At 38.7% G+C, this 21,305-nt stretch overlaps 1 protein-coding gene across 1 annotated transcript in view; it reads left to right on the top strand.

The window, feature by feature from the left end:
- Positions 1 to 21,305, top strand: part of LOC133663425 (sortilin-related receptor-like) — a 169,956-nt gene that overhangs the window by 18,155 nt on the left and 130,496 nt on the right. Inside the window, exon 2 of the mRNA XM_062067886.1 lies at positions 12,969 to 13,085. Within this exon, the coding sequence (XP_061923870.1) occupies positions 12,969 to 13,085 (117 nt within the window). The remainder of the gene's footprint in view (positions 1 to 12,968; positions 13,086 to 21,305) is intronic.

Genomic DNA, 21,305 nt, shown 5'->3' on the forward strand with positions numbered 1-21,305 from the left:
CGCGTAGTGGAATTCCCGACAGGTGCGGTAGTCTGTCCAGGATAGTTTTGAGTGGGCAATGTCTGGGCCACCTTTTCTAGGCCTTTCCCCAGTTGGGGTGAGCAGTGCAATCCTAAATAGGGCTGCTCAGGCGTACAGGGGTCTGCCGAGAGCAGCTGCCACTCAATTTCAGCTACTAGCGACCATAGATAGCCCTGTACCGCTGGTGTGCAGGGTTCTGACTAGGAGCTTCCGGTGCATTCATACCTGCTCCCGTTATCAGACACCCCATCGCCACCAGACTTTGTTTCATTTCCGGTAGCTGGTCTCACCGAGGCAGAGATGAATACCTGCGCAGAGGAGCTTGTTTAAAGTGCCACTGGGGGTGCGCATGTCCCAGCAGCACTTCTTCACTGTGAGAGGGTGGGATCCGGTGGCAAGGGGAACCCAGGACGACCGGCACTCTTCCACAGTTGCAGGAGGCCGCCGGAGCTCCAGTTTTTTGGAGGACCGCCTATCGTGTGCCGCCAACCACGTTGCTTTTCTTTCGGGGTGTGCTCCCCTAGCCTTTGTCTTCCTAGACTTACCCACAAGGCAGCGGGTCTTCGCCACATCCCTGGCTAGGGGGCAGTCAGGTACTAGGTCTTTGCCAAGGGCCACCTGGGGTAACAGTGGTTAAGGGGTTAACCTCCTAGTGCCCCAAGACCCCCCAAAGAAGAGCCTCCACTGCCGGATGCACTTTAACGTCATGCCCAGGACTACTACTAAAATGAGAAAAAAAAACAGCACAATATTTCACATGATTAAGAATTCCAGTCCAAAAACATGGAAGGCTGTTTTTTTTTGTTTGTTTGGTGGTGGCGAGGTTTAAAAAACAAACAAAGGTTGCAAAGCTGAAACTTAAAGGTTTTTTTAACCGTGTCGGCGGAGAATGAAGTGTTGTGTGTCTAGGAGTGAAGCACGAAAGCAGATGTGTGTACGGAGGAAATACTTGTTGGAATTGGGCCCGTTGTTAGCATTAAATTGGCCATAAAAGCTAAAAAGAGCGTCAGACTTTGTTTTCTTCTGGAAGCTACAATACATTATATTACTTTATTTTGTTAGGTGTGGCGGCTAATATGAAGCCCGTAGATTAAGGAGAAACCCTAAACGTAGTTAAACCGGGTGTATAGCATAGCAATTTTATTTTGAAGCTGGAAAAGTGTGTGATTGTTTTGAGAGAGTGTCTTGACATGTTTTGATGTCGGATCAACTGTTTGCAATAAAGGTCTCCTTTCGCCAACTGTCTTTCATTTGTGTTGAGCTTGTATGTCATCTTACTTACTAAAGCAGTCACAGTAACAGTCTGAATGTTATGTTATCACTGCACCTCAATCGTAATCTAAACACAGAAGTGAAGCACCACCCACCTCTAGAACGACGCACGCAACAGGCGTTTGCTGCATAGATGTCACATCTTCTCTCAGCGAAAAATTGTCCTTTCTTTTCAGGAGAACAACTTATCATGGCTTTGAACCTTATATTTCCATACGGTAGCCTTTCCTTTGTCCATTTCTGCTGGCCTGTGGCTCATCAGTAGCAAACGAACTGCAGCCAGGTTCCCCCGCTACGGCATGCCCCGAGTGTCAAAAAGGAAGTGTTTGCGTTAATCGGCCGTTAAAAAAAATGTGTGCCGTTATTGTTAACGTGTTATTATCGCTTTAACTTTGACAGCCCTAATTTAAATCCTTTGGTTTATGCTCTTAAAGCCCCCCCGTGTCCAGTCTTATAATAACGTTGAATGCATATGATATTAATGAAAAATAATGAAATAAACAGGAAATTCACCTACCACGGGAAATTCTGGGACGTTACTACTGTAAAAGTCCAGGGGATACTGTATTTTAAACAAGTCCTATATATATGTGCACGTATCTGGCAAAAGTAACATTTCAGCTAAAATTTCATTACACTTTATTATCTCTTGAAAAATATAAATAACAACTTTGCTATACTTTAGAGTAGTCACTGTATACCGCTTGTATAGATAGCAATAGTAATTTCTGTAAAACATGGGTCACTAATGACGAATCCAGCTCAAATTTTACTTGTCTACTGGTGCAAAGGGTGGGGTGTTAATCATAACAGGGATCTGGTCAGGCAATAAAAAAAATGATGGTAATAAGTGAGAGGTTTACGGGCCACACAGAGGAGGGTAATGTTTTTGTAATCTGTCACTAATCCAGCTAAGACTGTTTTCTGTAGCTCACCAAAGCCTTCTTGTGTGGTTTTTAGTGCAAACATTACTGTAAAAACGGGACAAATTGGCTCTGGGTAGTGTGGTTAGGATCATGTTTCAGTACGGGGAAAGATGTATTGATGTTTTTTACTTAATTCGCAGTTGGTCAGGTTCACCTGAGTTTATCTCACTGCACGCTTGTAATAGTAAGACTAGATTTGCTAAAATGCTGGTGGACCTCAGAGATCTGAGTATTTTTTATGAGTGTAGTTCACTTTGTTTATTCTAAATTGCCTTGCATATGAATTCACCCCCCTTGGATATTTAAGGCATGTATTGTTTTTATAAATTAGATCACTTCCTGTGTGAACCGACTGAAAAAAGAGTTTTGCACCATTTTACAAGTTTTGTACTATTTTGGCAGTTCTCCTGAACACAGATTCCCACTAAAAGTACAGATTGTTTGCTAACACCATTTTCTTTATTACCGTCTGGCGGGAGGAGCTAACTCCTAAAAAACAAGTTATGAAAGCCGACAATTGCCAGAAGACAGTTTGCATGCATTAAAAAAGGACATAGAAAAGATCCAGCAACCAGGTAATCTCAAAGAAGTTATAATAGTATACCATTCATCCATCCATCTTTCTTCTTCCGCTTATCCGTGGTTGAGGCGTTGAGACAGCAGCCTAAGGAGAGAAGCCCAGACTTCTCTCTTCCCTTTCCGCGGCTATGATTCCAAGGCTTTCCCAGGTCATCTGGGAGACATAGTCTCTCCAACGTGTCCTGGGTCTTCCCTGTGACCTCCTACCGGTTGGACGTGCCCTGAATACTTCTCCAGGGAGGCGTCCGTTGGGCATGCTAACCCAATGCCCCAGCCACCTCATCTGGCTCCTCTCAATGTGGAGCTCAGAGAAAATAATGATGTTCAACAAAATGGTAGACAAGCTCACTGATATGGGAAGCAAGTTGAATGACCGTTTGAATGAAATAACACAACATGAAATACTTAAGGAATCAGAAAACATATTAACATATTAAGGAATCAGAAAAATGATGGTGCATCAATTTGATGTTGGAAGAAAAAGGGGGTGTCTTAAAGAAGAAAAATGATGTAAAGGATCACAGTAAATGTCAGATTTTTAACGTTACGTGTTGGAACAATGTGATTATGACTGGGCTCCAGATTACAAGCAGGTGTTATCCCAGGGCAGCTGATAACAGAAGAAGAAATCAAGATGTATGCAGAACAAAATGTTGTTGCTTCAACAGAGCAAAAGGTTGCCAACTATCTGCAATCAAAAAGTGCGGCTGTGGATGTCAACAACATTGATACGTGAATTCTAAGGCAGAAATGACAACACCACACTTGTCATCATCATAGTTCAAGTTGACCAACAAAAAAACAAGGAAGCATTGCTGAGTTAGAGAGTCAACCTGAAATGTCTATAACACATCAATGAACATCTGATAAAACACAACACTGACATCTACAAGAAAGCATGCAACTTGAGGAAGTAGGGAAACATTTGCGGAACTTTAAGCTAAGGCTGAAACGACGCGTCGACGTAGTCGACGTCATCGGTTACGTAAATACGTCGACGCCGTTTTTGTGCGTCGACGCGTCGCATAATGACGTCACATTACCGTCATGGCGAAGCGCAAAGCAGACGATCAAAGAAGACGATGCGAGCGGTGCGAGCGAGGGGGGAAAAGCATGCCAAAAGTGTGGGAGTATTTCAATAAACGGCCTAATAATGTTGTTGTATGCACACTGTGTCGAGCGTAAATGGCCTATCATAGCAGCACAACGGCTATGAACGAACATTTGAAAAGAAAACCATCAACTAGTCAATCGTCCGCGCGAGCATACGTTGTCATCATTACACAAAAACATGAATGTGTCATTTGTATCTGCTAGGGGTGTAACGGTACGTGTTTTGTATTGAACCGTTTCGGTACGGGGCTTTCGGTTCGGTACGGGGGTGTACAGAACGAGTTTCTAAGCTAAAACTAAAGTCTTAACAAGCTGCTTTGCTCCGTCTGCCTCTGTCTCAGCACGCAGCATTGTCCCACCCACACAACCATCTGATTGGTACACACGCAGCATTGTCCCACCCACACAACCATCTGATTGGTACACACGAAGCATTATCAGCCAATCAGCAGTGCGTATTCAGAGCGCATGTAGTCAGCGCTTCAGGGTGGAGCAGATAGGTGTTTAGCAGGTGAGCATCAGGCAGCGGACTCTCCCCAAATGGTAATAAACACCTCCCAGTCAACTACTAGTAACATCACTATGAGCCCGTTGACCTTCTAGAAACTTAAACTGCAGCTCAGCTCACTCGCAATCCTGGCTTGAGGTGAAGGCTAATAATTACCTCTCAGTTCCAGCCACATCGGCCCCTTCTGAGCGCCTATTTTCAGCTGCTGGGAATATTGTAAACAAGAAAAGAACCAAAGCATGTACACATGCTAACCTTTCTTCATTACAACTGTTAGACACTCACTGGAATGAGTACAATTGGTTATTGTGTACTGTGTTGGACTGGATGTTTATTTTGCACATTTTAAAAGCAATACTTAATGTTTACAGTGCTCCAGAATATTTATATTGGCACTTTTTTGTATTGGATGTTTATCTTTATTTTTGCACATTTTAGCAAATAAGCAATACTTTCACTTTTGTTGAAATGTTTACACTGTTACAGAATATTTCGTTTTGCACTTTTTTGTATTGGATGTTTATCTTTATTTTTGCACATTTTAAAGCAAAATAAGCAATACTTTTACTTTTGAAATGCTTATACTATTGCAGAATATTAAGATTTGCACTGGATGTTGACTTTTATATTTGCACATTAAAAAGCAAATAAGCTACTTTTAATTTTGTTAAATGTTAAAAGTTTTAAATGTTTACATTGTTACAGAATATTTAGTCATGTTGTTGTCAATGTTGACTGAGTGGCCATACTTCTTTTTTTTTGTAAATAAAAGCCATGCCTTTTGAAAAAACGGGCCTACATTTATTTTTTCATCTTCATTTTGAATAAAAAAATAATCGGTAAAAGGAAAAATAATCTATAGATTAATCGAAAAAATAATCTATAGATTAACCGATTAATCGAAAAAATAATCTATAGATTAATCGATAGAAAAATAATCGTTAGCTGCAGCCTTACTTTAAGCACAAATTGTAGAATCTTCATCAGCTTAAATGGAGGAATGGAGGAAACCAAAGTACTTGTTGTCAAAGGCATCAAGGAACTGCACAAATACTGGCGAGGACATTTCAAATACAAGGAAGCAAAAGACGCAACTCACTAATTTGCTTGAAGTCATCAACAATTGATTATAATAGCTCAACATATTATATTCATTGATCATTACCAGTAACTTTACAGTAAAGATTCCACAGTCAGTGATGGTTTGGGGTGCCATGACATCTGCTAGTTTTGGTCCACAGTGTCCACGGTCACTGCAGCCGTCTACTAGAAAGTTTTTGAGCACTTCATGCTTCCCGCAGCTGTCCAACTTTATGGAGATGCAGATTTCATTTTCCAACAGGACTTGGCACCTGCACGCAGTGCCAAAACCACTAGTGACTGGTTTAAGGACCATGGTATCCCTGTGCTTAATTGGCCAGCAAACTCGCCTGACCTCAACCACATAGATTTTGTATGGTGTATTGTCAAAGGGAATATGCAGTACGCCGGACCCAACAATGTAAAAAAGCCGAAGGCCACTATCAGAGCAACCTGGGATCTCATAACACCTAATGAGTGCCACGGACTGATGAACTCCATGCCATGCCGTATTGCTGCATTCATTTGGGCAAAAGTAGCCCCTAACCAAGTCTTGAGTGCTGTACATGTTCAAACTTTTCACGTTTATACTTTTCATTTGGCCAACATTTCCAAAATCCTATTTTATTAAGTAAATAAGTAAGTAAGTAAGTAAGTAAGTAAGTAATAAGTAATATTCAAATTTTCTGACATACTGAATTTGGGTTTTTCAATAGTTTTCAGTTAAAATCATCAAAATTAAAAGAAATAAACACTTAAAATATATCAGTCTGTGTCATACTTGCCAACCTTGAGACCTCCAAATTCGGGAGATTTGTGGGGTCGGGGTGAAGTGGGCGGGGTCGGGGGGCTGGGTTAAGGGGGAGGAGTATATTCATAGCTAGAATTCACTTAAATTCAAGTATTTCTTATATATATATATATATATATAAATAATATTAATACCTGACTTTCAGTGAATTCTAGCTATATATAAATATGTATTTTATTATATTTATATATACATATAAATAAAATAAATACTTGAATTTCAGTGTTCATTTATTTACACATATACACACATAACACTCCTCTCTACTGATTGTTATATTTGAAAGTGCAATACTTTGCAGCCAGTAGCACAGCCTTTGAAGGAGCATAGGTATGTGCAGCGTAATATTCTGGGTTGGAGTCAATAACCAGGCGAGGTGATGAAGTTACGTCTCTTTACTTCATACTTCAGAAACGACTCCCACACTTGCCGTCAGGGTGCGCAATACAACGTAAACTGTTGGCCAACCAAAAAGTAACTTTTTGGTTGGCCAACGGTTAACGTTGTATTGCGCACCCTGACGGCAAGTGTGGGAGCCGGTTCTGAAGTATGAAGTAAAGAGCAGACGTGACGAGAGGCTGTCCTCACTCAGGTCCGTACAAACCTGGAGGGGGCGTGCCTTAAGTCCGGCTGGAAATCGGGAGAATTTCGGGAGAATGGTTGTCCCGGGAGATTTTTGGGAAAGGCACTGAAATTCGTGAGTCTCCCGGAAAATTCGGGAGGGTTGGCAAGTATGGTCTGTGTGTAATTAATGTATATATGATGCAAGTTTCAAATTACTGAAATAAATAAACTTTTTGATCATATTCTAATTTATAGAGCAGCACCTGTATATTTAACAGTGTACATTTTCAAAATATAAATTCTGATACTTTTGAAGAGGGCGGGGCGTGGTTTCATTTGCAATCTGGGAACATACCCCTGTAAAAACAAACATCTTGAACATACGCAGATAGAAGGTAATAAATGGGACTATGGGGCAAAATTAACGCAAAATTTACACCAAAGCATAGCCAATCAATATTATCTTGACCACAACAAAGTGTTTTCAAAGTAGATTAAAATCATAATATTTCTTCTTCAAAAAAATATTGTAAGTGTCAGCATCTAAAATATATGGGTTGAATAAACTATTTGTCAAAATGAATGAATGAATAAATATATAAAATCACAGTTGCTGCAGGGGTAGATCTTGGCATTGCTGAAACCGGGGATCTTGGTTTGAAAAGGTTGGAGAACACGGTCCCAGGCCATGTTGAAATGTTTAGTATAGAGTTTAGTATAGTCTTCGTGTTGGGAGTTTTCGTGGTTATGACGCACTTCCATAAATTATACTGCACAAAAAGAAAAAGTACGGCCGGTGGAGGAATATGTAAGCAGAAGTACAAGTCAAAAATACACCTGTGTGCAGGTTTCTTGAATTAAAAACAAGGCTTGGATGATGATTATTTTAAAGGCCTACTGAAATGAATTTTTTTTATTTAAACAGGGATAGCAGATCCATTCTATGTGTCATACTTGATCATTTCGCGATATTGCCATATTTTTGCTGAAAGGATTTAGTAGAGAACATTGACGATAAAGTTCACAACTTTTGGTCGCTGATAAAAAAAGCCTTGCCTGTACCGGAAGTAGCGTGACGTCGCAGGTTAAAAGGCTCCTCACATTTCCCCATTGTTTACACCAGCAGCGAGAGCGATTCGGACCGAGAAAGCGACAATTACCCCATTAATTTGATCCAGGATGAAAGATTTGTGGATGAGGAACGTGAGAGTGAAGGACTAGAGTGCAGTGCAGGACGTATCTTTTTTCGCTCTGACTGTCACTTAGGTACAAGGGCTCATTGGATTCCACACTTTCTCCTTTTTCTATTGTGGATCACTGATTTGTATTTTAAACCACCTCGGATACTATATCCTCTTGAAAATGAGAGTCGAGAACGCGAAATGGACATTCACAGTGGCTTTTATCTCCACGACAATACATCGGCGAAGCACTTTAGCTACGGAGCTAACGTGATAACATCGGGCTTAACTGCAGATAGAAACAAAAGAAATAAACCCCTGACTGGAAGGATAGACAGAAAATCAACAATACTATTAAACCATGGACCTGTAACTACACGGTTAATGCTTTCCAGCCTGGCGAAGCTTAACAATGCTGTTGCTAACGACGCCATTGAAGCTAACTTAGCTACGAGACCTCACAGAGCTATGCTAAAAACATTAGCTATCCGCCTACGCCAGCCAGCCCTCATCTGCTCATCAACACCCGTGCTCACCTGCGTTCCAGCGATCGACGGAGCGACGAAGGACTTCACCCGATCATCGATGCGGCCGGTGGCTAGCGTCGGATAGCGCGTCTGCTATCCAAGTCAAAGTCCTCCTGGTTGTGTTGCTGCAGCCAGCCGATAATACACCGATCCCACGTACAGATTTCTTCTTTGCAGTCTTCATTGTTCATTAAACAAATTGCAAAAGATTCACCAACACAGATGTCCAGAATACTGTGGAATTTTGCGATGAAAACAGAGCTTTTTGTATTGGATACAATGGTGTCCGAATACTTCCGTTTCAACGATTGACGTCACGCGCATACGTCATCATACATAGACGTTTTCAACCGGAAGTTTCACAGGAAATTTAAAATTACACTTTATAAATGAACCCGGCCGTATTGGCATGTGTAGCAATGTTAAGATTTCATCATTGATATATAAACTATCAGACTGCGTGGTCGGTAGTAGTGGGTTTCAGTAGGCCTTTAATACCTTCTTTTGAGTGTACCCCGCCCCAATGCAGATGGGATAGGCTCCACCACCCCTCGCGACCCTGAAAGGGACAAGCGATAGAAAATGGATTGATGGATGGAGTTTATTTAAATTTAAATTTATATTTTTTAATTTTGCAGACTAAACAAAATCAGTGGTACAATTGATACTTTTTGACCGCTTGCTTTCAAATGGACAAAAGTTTATAGGTATTAAAGGTAAAAGTTTAAAGGTATTTTTATTTTTGTGGCAGCCTAATGAGCAGCACAGTTCATAAAGATTTTTTTCTGAATGAAGTAGTCATCTTTATTTGCTATTTTGTTAGTTAGAACATGCCTAGAAATATCATACGCTGAATTTAAAAGCCGAGTGGTTAGCATGTAGTCCTCACAGTCGGGAGATCAGGAAGATCTGGGTTTGGATCTCCGTTTGGACATCTCTGTGTGGAGTTTGCATGTTCTCCTCATGTGTGTGGGGTGGTTTTCTCAGGGTACTCCAGCTTTTTCTCACAATACAAAAATATGTATATCAGGTTAATTGAAGACTCTAAATTGTCTTAGGTAAGAATGTGAGTGTGAATGGTTGTTTGTCTGTATGTGCCCTGCGATTGACTGGTGACCAGTCAAGGGTGTACCCCTGCCTCTTGCACGAAGTCAGCTGAGATAAGCTCCAGTTGACCCTATTGAGGAGAAGCGGTCGAGAAAATGGATGAATGCATTTGAAAACTGATGGCTAAAAAGAGTCACTCATTTGGTCTACGGTTCATAAACCTATTTCGTGGACTAATCAGTAAGATAGTCAATATTTAGTCGACTATAAAAATAAAATTGTAATTTGTAGTATGGGGCTAGTATGAAAGCTTTATCGTCATTATATTCAAGACTTACAAGAAAGTAACCGCTGCAGCTTTGTTTGATGAGAGTATAACATATTGTATACAAACAGAAGAATCCAAATAAAAATATGCACAAAACAAGAAAAACAATGTCAACAAACTGCCGGAGGTTCAAAAGTCATTCATTATTGCCCTTTCTTCTTATATGGTTCTTCTACTAAGTAAATGTGCAAGTAATGACTCGTTTCGGTTTTGGTTTTAATCATGTCGACAACCGAGGGACATTGGTATTAAGGTGTTCCACAGTACTACAACTAGTGTTTCCCCTACCGACAGTAGCATAGGCGTGTTGCCTGCCAGTCCTAAAAAGCTGATGTCATTGCTAGAGGCTGCTGTGCTGCCATTGGGCCCATGGGCATGCTGGCACTCTTTCTTTTCTCTTGTTAAATAATGGAGAGCTTTGAGAAAAAGTGAAGGGAGGGCTGTAAGGGACCGTAGGCTAAAATACCCAAGTGTATTGTTCCCCTCATTGGTAGTACCAGACTCGGAGCCCAACTCCTCCAATTCAGCAATACTATGCTGGTGTGCCAAAAGGGTGGGAAATGTAGCCAATAGAATGGTAAAAAAAGATAGTGTTAAATAACTACTGTAAAACATTTAAGACTTTAATATGACTTGATAAATCTGCTGAGTTATTTCAAGCTGTGTTCCGATAAATTAGTCTCTCGAAAGGAAGAGAGCTTATGTTTACACAGGGAGGGAAATCATCCGTTTGTGAGGATAAGCTACCGATTTACTGAAAGAGACTGGGTTAACAGGATTGTACACAGTCTATTTAACTGTACTGGTCTGGGTGTGTTAACGGTTAATCCTTTGTAACTACACATGTAGACGTGAATAAAACTGTAAATACCTTTTTTGTGAAAGAAAGATAAACCCACAATGGTCACTGTAATAATTCTAAGCTGTGAAAGTAATGCAATGCATATTAAAAAGCTAAAAAGCTTCTGGGAGAGAAATGTGGAGCGTTTTGGCAAGTCACATTAGCTCTATGTTTACAGACAAAAATGAAGCAGAGAGAAAACTTGGAGGATAGGGCTGCAATTAACAACTTATTTGATTGTTGACTAATCATCGATTATCTTGGCAAATAGTCGACTATTTGGATTATAAAGCGTACACTTATTCCACGGCTCTAATATTTTTAGACGTGATTATGAATTTAACGATGTGACAATTTTATATCATGGTTGTGATTATTATCACGGTATTGTTGAATGTGCTCAAAAAGTACTTATAAAAACACTGAAATCTTTTGACAAATATATTGGTTTTTTTAATAACTAAAATAAATAGACACACTGTTAAAAAACCCCCACTATTTTGTATGTTTTGTGTTTCCTACGCTTTAATGATAGTGGTTCAGTCTTTAGTCTTTAATGGCTAAGCTTTTATTGTTTAAAATGTTGATTTGTACTGTAGCCCTTTAAGATTTATTTAAATAAAAAATGTGTTGCAAATAAAATCTATTATTATTGATACTACTCTGTTCAGCGGTCCTTGAATGCATAAAAAAATACACCTCCGTCTTGTATTCCTCTTAGTATAGAAGAATCAATCTGTTCTAAGAGGGTACAGCTTGTAGGTTCAATGTGCACAATTGAATATCTTATTTCCTCAGATAGCAATGTGTTTATATACGTTTAGATTGGGTATGTTGTCTCTTAATAGGGAAAGACGTTAATGTCTGTTGTTTACATGCTAACGAGCTGGCGCCCCTCAATCCGTGAGCTTATGAAAGTGCAGTCAACATTCACAATTTGTCGATAATTTTAAAAGGGTCACTCTGACCGCTGGGCAGTTTTACTGCGATTATCATTTATTGTTACATTTCTAACATGTGCTAACTAACAAAAAAGACAATAAAAATTACTACTTCTACTTCTGTGCTGCTCATTAGGCTGCTACAAAAATAAAAATAAAAACTTTTATCCATTTTAAAGGAAGGATAGACAATGCGCCAAAAAATTCGGTAAAGAAAGAGTCTTTTTTTTACGTAAACAAGGGACAGTCAAATAGCAGCAAAACAATACACACCACCAAGGCTATCTAGTAGGGGTTCTAACGATTCGTTGTAACAATTCAAATCATAATTTAATGTTGCTGATAAAATTCAGGGACGGTTTTAGTTTATTTTGAATAATACGATTCAAAACGATTCAGGTGACGCTTCCTATATTCCCGTTATTTCTTATAAGTGAATTAGGTATAAATAAATTATGGAACAAGTCAACAACAATTAATAGCCAATGCATTCGCTTCTTATTTTAATAACAACAAACGCCACAATATTAAGCCACAACAAAACAATATAAAGACTTAACGGAAGTGACAGCGGACAAGTTTTGGTGACGGACTGACTTCTTGAGGTGCAAAGTTAAAAATGGTGTAATGAAGAAATTTTGAAAAGTAAGTGAAGTGTGACCACTTTTTCGGTTATAAATAACGTTTTTTTTTTACTTTTTCCAATAATACTAATATATACTATGTTCATTATACGGTTTTCAACCTTCCGGCAATAATTTGTATGTCAATATGTCGTCGAACAAAATTTGTTATCAGCCCAGTCCTAATTGTAGGTTTGCATCACAGATCAAAAATCAGCACACAATCAGTTGATGTTCACCACATTTGTTGTGTTGCCGTCACTTTCCAACAATTCGTCATACTCTTGCTCATTCCGTCTGAAGCTAAAATATTCCCTCATGTGGGTGTTTAGATTTGCAATCATTGTTTTTCCTCCTAAGTTTTGTTACTTTTCGTTGCTTCGAACTAGCGAGTAGCAACTAACAAAGCTCTGTTCGTGCATGCTGCGTGTCAGCCAGCGGCCTCGTCGCCGCCCACCGAAACAAAGATGTGGACAGCTGACATGAGGGTTCACTGCGTTCATTTATTTCTGCTATTGACAAAAATACTTTTAACATAGAATTATTTTTATTGCAAGACACATTACTAATGCTCTCATTCTGTTTTCCCCACTATTTGTTTGACAGGCCAGCCTGAATGACTCTCATAACCAGATGGTTGTCCACTGGGCTGGAGAAAAGAGCAATGTCATTGTGGCATTGGCCCGAGACAGCGCAGGAGCCCCAGGACCCAGAACCAGCTCGGTAAGATATGAATAATTATGGGTAAATCTTGGGAATCTAACACTCGGGATGTTTACCAATACCAATTCAGATAACTTTCCTGCTTCTCAAGACCGATAACTGATTACTTATTTATATCTTTTATTTTCTAAATTAAGATTTAACTATAGTTTGTGCACACCTGGAAGTAAGAAAGACTCCCTTTTGACTAATTTGCCATTTACCTGTATTTGGTTATCCATTTCCATGATGAAATCTCAGATTTCTTTTAGCACTCGAGTCGTCTCTGGCAAACTGTTTGCACTTTTTAAATGCAGCAGCAATAGAAACAAGCCTTTCTTTGCGGCTGGTTTTGGGGCAGCTTCTATAGCAGCAGGTGTCTTTGTAGGCTTTCAAAACACTGGCGTAGTGAGACTGGCATTGCAGGTTTGATGTGTTGAAGCTCTGTTTTTTTCCTCCTTATGGAATGTTAGCAGAACATTTGGTGCAATTAGCATGAAAAAACACTTCCTATGAAACAGTGAAGTAGTCCCACACGATTGACGGCACGTTTGTTTACAATGAGGTCAGGAGAAGTTTACGACAGGCTGTTTACAGCCCAAGCGGGAGAAAAGGAGTGCTTGAATTAACTCACCGTAGCCCACCTACGACACAGTACGGATAATCTCGCCTTATTCGAGTGTTTTCAAGCAATTTTTTAATGTTATCAAATTTATCGGTATGCTATTAAAATTCCTCACGTCAGCCAGATAATTATCAATCTGATATTTATCATGCACCCTTTATTGAATCAAAAATACTGAAATTCCACGACATAGCGAATTTGCAAACAGCTAAAATTATACACAAAGCAAACTATAACCAGCTACTCAAGAATATACAACAATTCTTCTCAAAAAAAGAGGAGAAATATAATCTTAGAGAAAAATTTAATTTTAAACCTTTGTATGCACGTAAAACACTTAAGACATTCAGTATATCAATATGTGGAATTAAATTATGGAATGGATTAAGCAAAGAAATCAAACAATGTACTAATATGATCCACTCCAAGAAACTCTTCAAACTTAAAGTGTTTACAAAGTACAAAGAAGAAGAACCATGATAAACATTCTGAATTTATTTCATGCATCTATTCATTTTCATGATAATTTGACTCATCTCACCATATGAAATGTAACTTACTTCACCGACTATTATTTATTTATTTTTATTGTGATTACTTATGGAGTATATTGTACATAAATTGACAACAGGAAGTGAACAAAAGTTTTAGCAACTGTTATGTAAAAGAAAAGGGGTAGGATTAAATAAGCTCTGCTTCTTCCTACTCCTTTTCGAACATGTTGAATAGAGTAACTGGAAATTGTGATTTATCATGTTGTATGCTTGCATGTTCGAAATAAACTCAACTCAATTCAACTCAACTCAACCCTTCGAATTTTTCACATTTGAAGCGAAGTGGTACCAAATCCTGGTACCTGGTAATCAACTGTACCAATTTTTGGTACTTTTGTATTTGTTTTTGTTAATAAATGGTAATTTTTTAATAATAAAATCCATTCATCCATCCATTTTCTACCGCTTGTCCCTTTCGGGGTAATTTTTCAAAATTTTACATTTACCATTGACCTCATAATGGTAATGTTTTTTTTTCACTTCTGAGTAGGGATGCACAAAATTATTTTTCAAAATTACGCTAATGCTGATGCCGATAACTTCCTGCATTTCAAGACTGATACGAACAAACTATTTATATTGGAACCTCGATTTATGAACCCCTCTTTTTGCTAACTTTTTGATTTATGAACTATTAGATTGAGCCAAATATGCCTGTGTATGCGAACCATGTCTCTGTTTATGAACGCCTCATTAATTTTGAGTCCCGCTGGCAGCCTTTTTGTGCTTACTCGTATTGAAGAGATTTACACAGCGGGCTTTATACCACAACAAGTTTTTAATTGTAATGATACCGGACTTTTCTGGAAAACTATGCCAAAGCGGACTTATATCACAGCGGATAAGACTAGGGCTGGACATCCATACATCCATTTTCTACCGCTTGTCTCTCTTGGGGTGGCGGGAAGTGCTGGAGCCTATCCCAGCTGCACTCGAGCGGAAGTTGCCACCTCATTGCAGGGTTACTGGACAATTAATGACATTTTAAATAAAATTTTGACTATGGCTTCTCATGATTATGAAAACAGAATAATCGACAAAAATGATTAAAGGGCCTAGCAACGTGCATGCAAAATTCCGGAGCTTGTGTTTGTGAAACAGATGATTAGCGAATGAGTGGGGAAAAAAAAGCAAGTCTACTAGAAGTTTGGAACGTCACCAAGGTTACAGCGCTAGTATGCCTAATCAATAATCACTAAACTCAATAAAAAAAAGTAAGGTATATTTGATATCCGCATTGACGTAATCGCGGACAAAGTCAAATAATTGGCCAATAAAATGGAATCCGCTGTTAAACGCAGAATATCAGTGAAATTTATATAAATGTAAGTGAAATGTCATTGTGAGAAGAAGAAACATTTGTTTGGGAAAATAATGTGTCCAATACCATTCATTCATCCCCGACACACAGCGACTAAACTACAAAGCTAAAGCTAGCAAGAACAATCAATAGACCCACAACACATCTCATCTGCTTGTGTTTTTGTGAACAACATCATCGATGCAATATCAATTTACAAACAGTGGTCGCAATTTGAGAGGACCTCCCTCTGTTTTTTTTTTAACAGTCTCAGGTAAGTCTCATCTTTACTCGTCAAGCTGAGAACAACATCACAGCACGCTTCCACCCTTCACAATAAGAGCGCGGTCTGCCACATCCGGTCTGACTGCGCTAATAAAATAAAAGTTTCAAAGAAGTACCTTGCACAAGCATAATGTACTTAAAGGCCTACTGAAATGAAATTATTTAAACGGGGATAGCAGATCTATTCTATGTGTCATACTTGATCATTTCGCGATATTGCCATATTTTTGCTGAAAGGATTTAGTATAGAACAACAACGATAAAGATCACAACTTTTGGTATCTGATAAAAAAAGGCTTGCCCCTACCGGAAGTAGCGTGACGTAGTCAATTGAACATATACGCAAAGTTCCCTATTGTTTACAATGATGGCCGCATGAAGTGAGAGAGATTCGGACCGAGAAAGCGACAATTTCCCCATTAATTTGAGCGAGGATGAAAGATTTGTGGATGAGTAAAGTGCAAGTGAAGGACTAGTGGGGAGTTGAAGCTATTCAGATAGGGAAGATGCTGTGAGAGCCGGGGGTGACCTGATATTCAGCTGGGAATGACTACAACAGTAAATAACACAAGACATATATATACTCTATTAGCCACAACACAACCAGGCTTATATTTAATATGCCACAAATTAATCCTGCATAAAAACACCTACGTGTTTGTTGTGCTAGCTCCTAGCTCCTCTGCTAGCTCCTAGCTCCATAGAACACGCCAATACAATTCAAACACCTGATCAACACACACAATCACTCAGCCCAAAAGACCGTTCACCTAACCCAAGGTTCATAAAGCTTACATATTTTTAAAAAGTTACGTACGTGACGCGCACATACGGTCAATCTATCAAATGTTTAGAAGCCAAAGCTGCATACTCACAGTACCTGGTATTCAGCTGGGAATGACTAAAACAGTAAATAAACACAAGACATATATTTACTCTATTAGCCACAACACAACCAGGCTTATATTTAATATGGCACAAATTAATCCTGCATAAAAACACCTACGTCTTTGTTATGCTAACTCCTAGCTCCTATGCTAGCTCCTAGCTCCATAGAACACGCCAATACAATTCAAAAACCTGATCAACACACACAATCACTCAGCCCAAAAGACCGTTCACCTAACCCAAGGTTCATAAAGCTTATATATTTTTAAAAAGTTACGTACATACGCAAAAAAAAGTTGCGCACATACGGTCAAGCGATCAAATGTTTAGAAGCCAAAGCTGCATACTCACGGCAGCACGTCTGCGTCTTTGTCATCCAAATCAAAGTAATCCTGGTAAGAGTCTGTGTTGTCCCAGTTCTCTACAGGCGTCTGTGTATCGAAGTCAAAAGTCCTCCTGGTTAGAGTCTCTGTTATCCGAGTTCTTCCATCTTGACTGCATCTTTCGGGAATGTAAACAAAGAAGCGCCGGCTGTGTACTGTTGCTGCTGACTTTGTTCGCAAAATACGTCCATTTCGCACCGACAACTTTCTTCTTTGCTTGCTCAGCTTCTTTCTCCATAATGCAATGAACATAATTGCAACAGATTCACCAACACAGATGTCCAGAATACTGTGGAATTATGAAATGAAAACAGAGCTTTTTTGTATTGTATTCAATGGGGAAGGCATACCTCTGTTCCCCGGGCTACGTCACGCGCATACGTCATCCTCAGAGGCGTTTCGAACCGGAAGTTTAGCGGCAAATTTAAAATGTCACTTTATAAGTTAACCCGGCCGTATTGGCATGTGTTGCAATGTTAAGATTTCATCATTGATATATAAACTATCAGACTGCGTGGTCGGTAGTAGTGGGTTTCAGTAGGCCTTTAAAGCACTTATTGATACATTTATACAATTATAATGGTTTGACCTAAATTACTGTAAAAATTGTCCAAAGATGTATTGTACCAATAAATTAGAGGATTTTTTTTCTTTTAATTAACAAACATTTTATAAAATGTTATTTTACACCTTAAAGGCCTACTGAAATGAATTGTTTTTATTTAAACGGGAAGAGCAGATCCATTCTATGTGTCATACTTGATCATTTCGCGATATTGCCATATTTTTGCTGAAAGGATTTAGTAGAGAAAATCAACGATAAAGTTCGCAACTTTTGCTCGCTGATAAAAAAAGCCTTGCCTGTACCGGAAGTAGTGTGACGTCACAAGCGGTAGTGCTGCTCACAATTCCCGTTGTTTACAATGGAGTGAGAGAGATTCGGACCGAGAACGTGATGATTACACCATTAATTTGAGCGAGGATGAAAGATTCATAGATGAGGAACGTTACAGTGAATGACTTGAAAGGCAGTGATGGATGTATCTTTTTTCGCTCTGACCGTAACTTAGGTACAAGCTGGCTCATTGGATTCCACACTCTCTCCTTTTTCTATTGTGGATCACAGATTTGTATTTTAAACCATTTTAGATACTATATCCTCTTGAAAATGAGAGTCGAGAACGCGAAATGGACATTCACAGTGACTGAACATGTAAATACACGATTAATAATTCAGCTTTGCGAAGCTAAAAAAATAGAAGCTAACCTAGCTACGTAGCCAACTTGATAGCAGCAGTCTCAAATGCAGATAGAAACTAAATTTTAAAAAAACCTGACTGGATGGATAGACAGAAGACCAATAATACTATTAAACCATGAACATGTAAATACACGATTAATAATATTCCGCTTGGCGAAGCTAAAAAAACGGAAGCTAACCTAGCTGCGTAGCCAACGCGATAGCATCAGTCTCAAATGCAGATAGAAACTAAATAAAAAAAACCCTGACTGGATGGATAGACAGAAGATCAATAATACTATTAAACCATGAACATGTAAATACACGATTAATAATATTCCGCTTGGCGAAGCTAAAAAAAACAGAAGCTAACCTAGCTGCGTAGCCAACGCGATAGCATCAGTCTCAAATACAGATAGAAACTAAATTTAAAAAAACCCTGACTGGATGGATAGACAGAAGATCAATAATACTATTAAACCATGAACATGTAAATACAAGATTAATAATATTCCGCTTGGCGAAGCTAAAAAAACAGAAGCTAACCTAGCTGCGTAGCTAACGCGATAGCGCCAGTCTCAAATGCAGATAGAAACTAAATTAAAAAAAAACCTGACTGGATGGATAGACAGAAGAGCAATAATACTATTAAACCATGAACATGTAAATAGACGATTAATAATATTCCGCTTGGCGAAGCTAAAAAAACAGAAGCTAACCTAGCTGCGTAGCCAACGCGATAGCATCAGTCTCAAATGCAGATAGAAACTAAATAAAAAAAACCCTGACTGGATGGATAGACAGAAGATCAATAATACTATTAAACCATGAACATGTAAATACACGATTAATAATATTCCGCTTGGCGAAGCTAAAAAAACAGAAGCTAACCTAGCTGCGTAGCCAACGCGATAGCATCAGTCTCAAATGCAGATAGAAACTAAATAAAAAAAACCCTGACTGGATGGATAGACAGAAGATCAATAATACTATTAAACCATGAACATGTAAATACACGATTAATAATATTCCGCTTGGCGAAGCTAAAAAAACAGAAGCTAACCTAGCTGCGTAGCTAACTTAGATGTGGCGGCGGGCGTTGTACGCTTTTGACGACACCCCGGCCGCCATCAGAGTCGGCAAGAAACATATATTTCCCCAAATTTACGTACGTCACATGCACATATCGACACGCACGTACGGGCAATCGATCAAATGTTTGGAAGCCAAAGCTGTACTCACCGTAGTGCGTCTGTTATCCTGCTCAAAACACAACACAACCTCCTGGTGTTGGTGTTGCTGTAGTCCGCTGCTCCACCGGCTCCAACTTTCTATTTTGCAGTCTCCATTGTCCATTAAACAAATTGCTCAATCGCTTTATTAACAAGCGGTAACTGGTTGTAGTTCAAAAAGTAACGCACACACATACACGAGCTGCTGTTAGCCAAAAGTCACGATCACACACACTCAAGTTCTCCGCCAACTCACTCGCGCATGCGCGTTCCCCAAACCCTTAAAGACAGTACACTAATGCAAATATCACGGATATTACAGTATTGTACTTAGCCGCTAAGACACCGATCGATCCCACCTACAACGTTCTTCTTTGCAGTCTCCATTGTTCATTAAACAAATTGCAAAAGATTCAGAATACTGTGGAATTTTGTCAAAGAAAACAAGAGGCTTTTCTATCGGGTCCGATGGGGTACAACCACTTCCGTTGCTTTTGTGACGTCACGCGCATAAATCATATCCAAAGGAGTTTTTCAACCGGAAGTGTGGCGGGAATTTTAAAATTGCACTTTATAAGTTAACCCGGCTGTATTGGCATGTGTTGCAATGTTAAGATTTCATCATTGATATACAAACTATCAGACTGCGTGGTTGGTAGTAGTGGCTTTCAGTAGGCCTTTAAGCCAGTGGTCACCAACCTTTTCGAGCCCAAGATCCTTTGTCTTAACCTAAAACCAAAGCGAGATCTACCCCTGCGCCAACTATGTTTTAAATATACATATATATTAGCGGTGTGGGAAAAAATCGATTCGAATTCGAATCGCAATTCTCACGTTGTGCGATTCAAAATCGATTCTCATTTTAAAAAAATTAATTTAATTTTTTTTTTTTTTTTGTCAATTAAAAAAAAAAAGTTTTTATTTTTTTAAATTAATCAATCCAACAAAACAATACACAGCAATACCATAACAATGCAATCCAATACCAAAACCAAACCCGACCCAGCAACACTCAGAACTGCAATAAACAGAGCAATTGAGAGGAGACACAAACACGACACAGAACAAACCAAAAGTAGTGAAACAAAAATGAATATTATCAACAACAGTATCAATATTAGTTACAATTTCAACATAGCAGTGATTAAAAATCCCTCATTGACATTATCATTAGACATTTATAAAAATAAAAAAAAAGAACAATAGTGTCACAGTGGCTTACACTTGCATCGCATCTCATAAGCTTGACAACACACTGTGTCCAATATTTTCACAAAGATAAAATAAGTCATATTTTTGGTTCATTTAATAGTTAAAACAAATTTACATTATTGCAATCAGTTGATAAAACATTGTCTTTAACAATTATAAAAGCTTTTTACAAAAATCTACTACTCTGCTTGCATGTCAGCAGACTGGGGTAGATCCTGCTGAAATCCTATGTATTGAATGAATAGAGAATCGTTTTGAATCGGGACATTTTTTTTTTAAAATCAAGAATCGTGTTGAATTGAAATTTTTTTTTTATTTTGAATCGAATCGTGACCCCAAGAATCAATATTGAATCGAATCGTGGGACACCCAAAGATTCACAGCCCTAATATATATATATATATATATATATATATATATATATATATATATATATATATATATATATATATATATATATATATATATATTAGGGCTGCAACAACTAATCGATTAAAATCGATTATAAAAATAGTTGCCGAT

This window comes from Entelurus aequoreus, linkage group LG13 (assembly GCF_033978785.1).
Source record: "Entelurus aequoreus isolate RoL-2023_Sb linkage group LG13, RoL_Eaeq_v1.1, whole genome shotgun sequence".
Lineage (NCBI taxonomy): Eukaryota > Metazoa > Chordata > Actinopteri > Syngnathiformes > Syngnathidae > Entelurus > Entelurus aequoreus.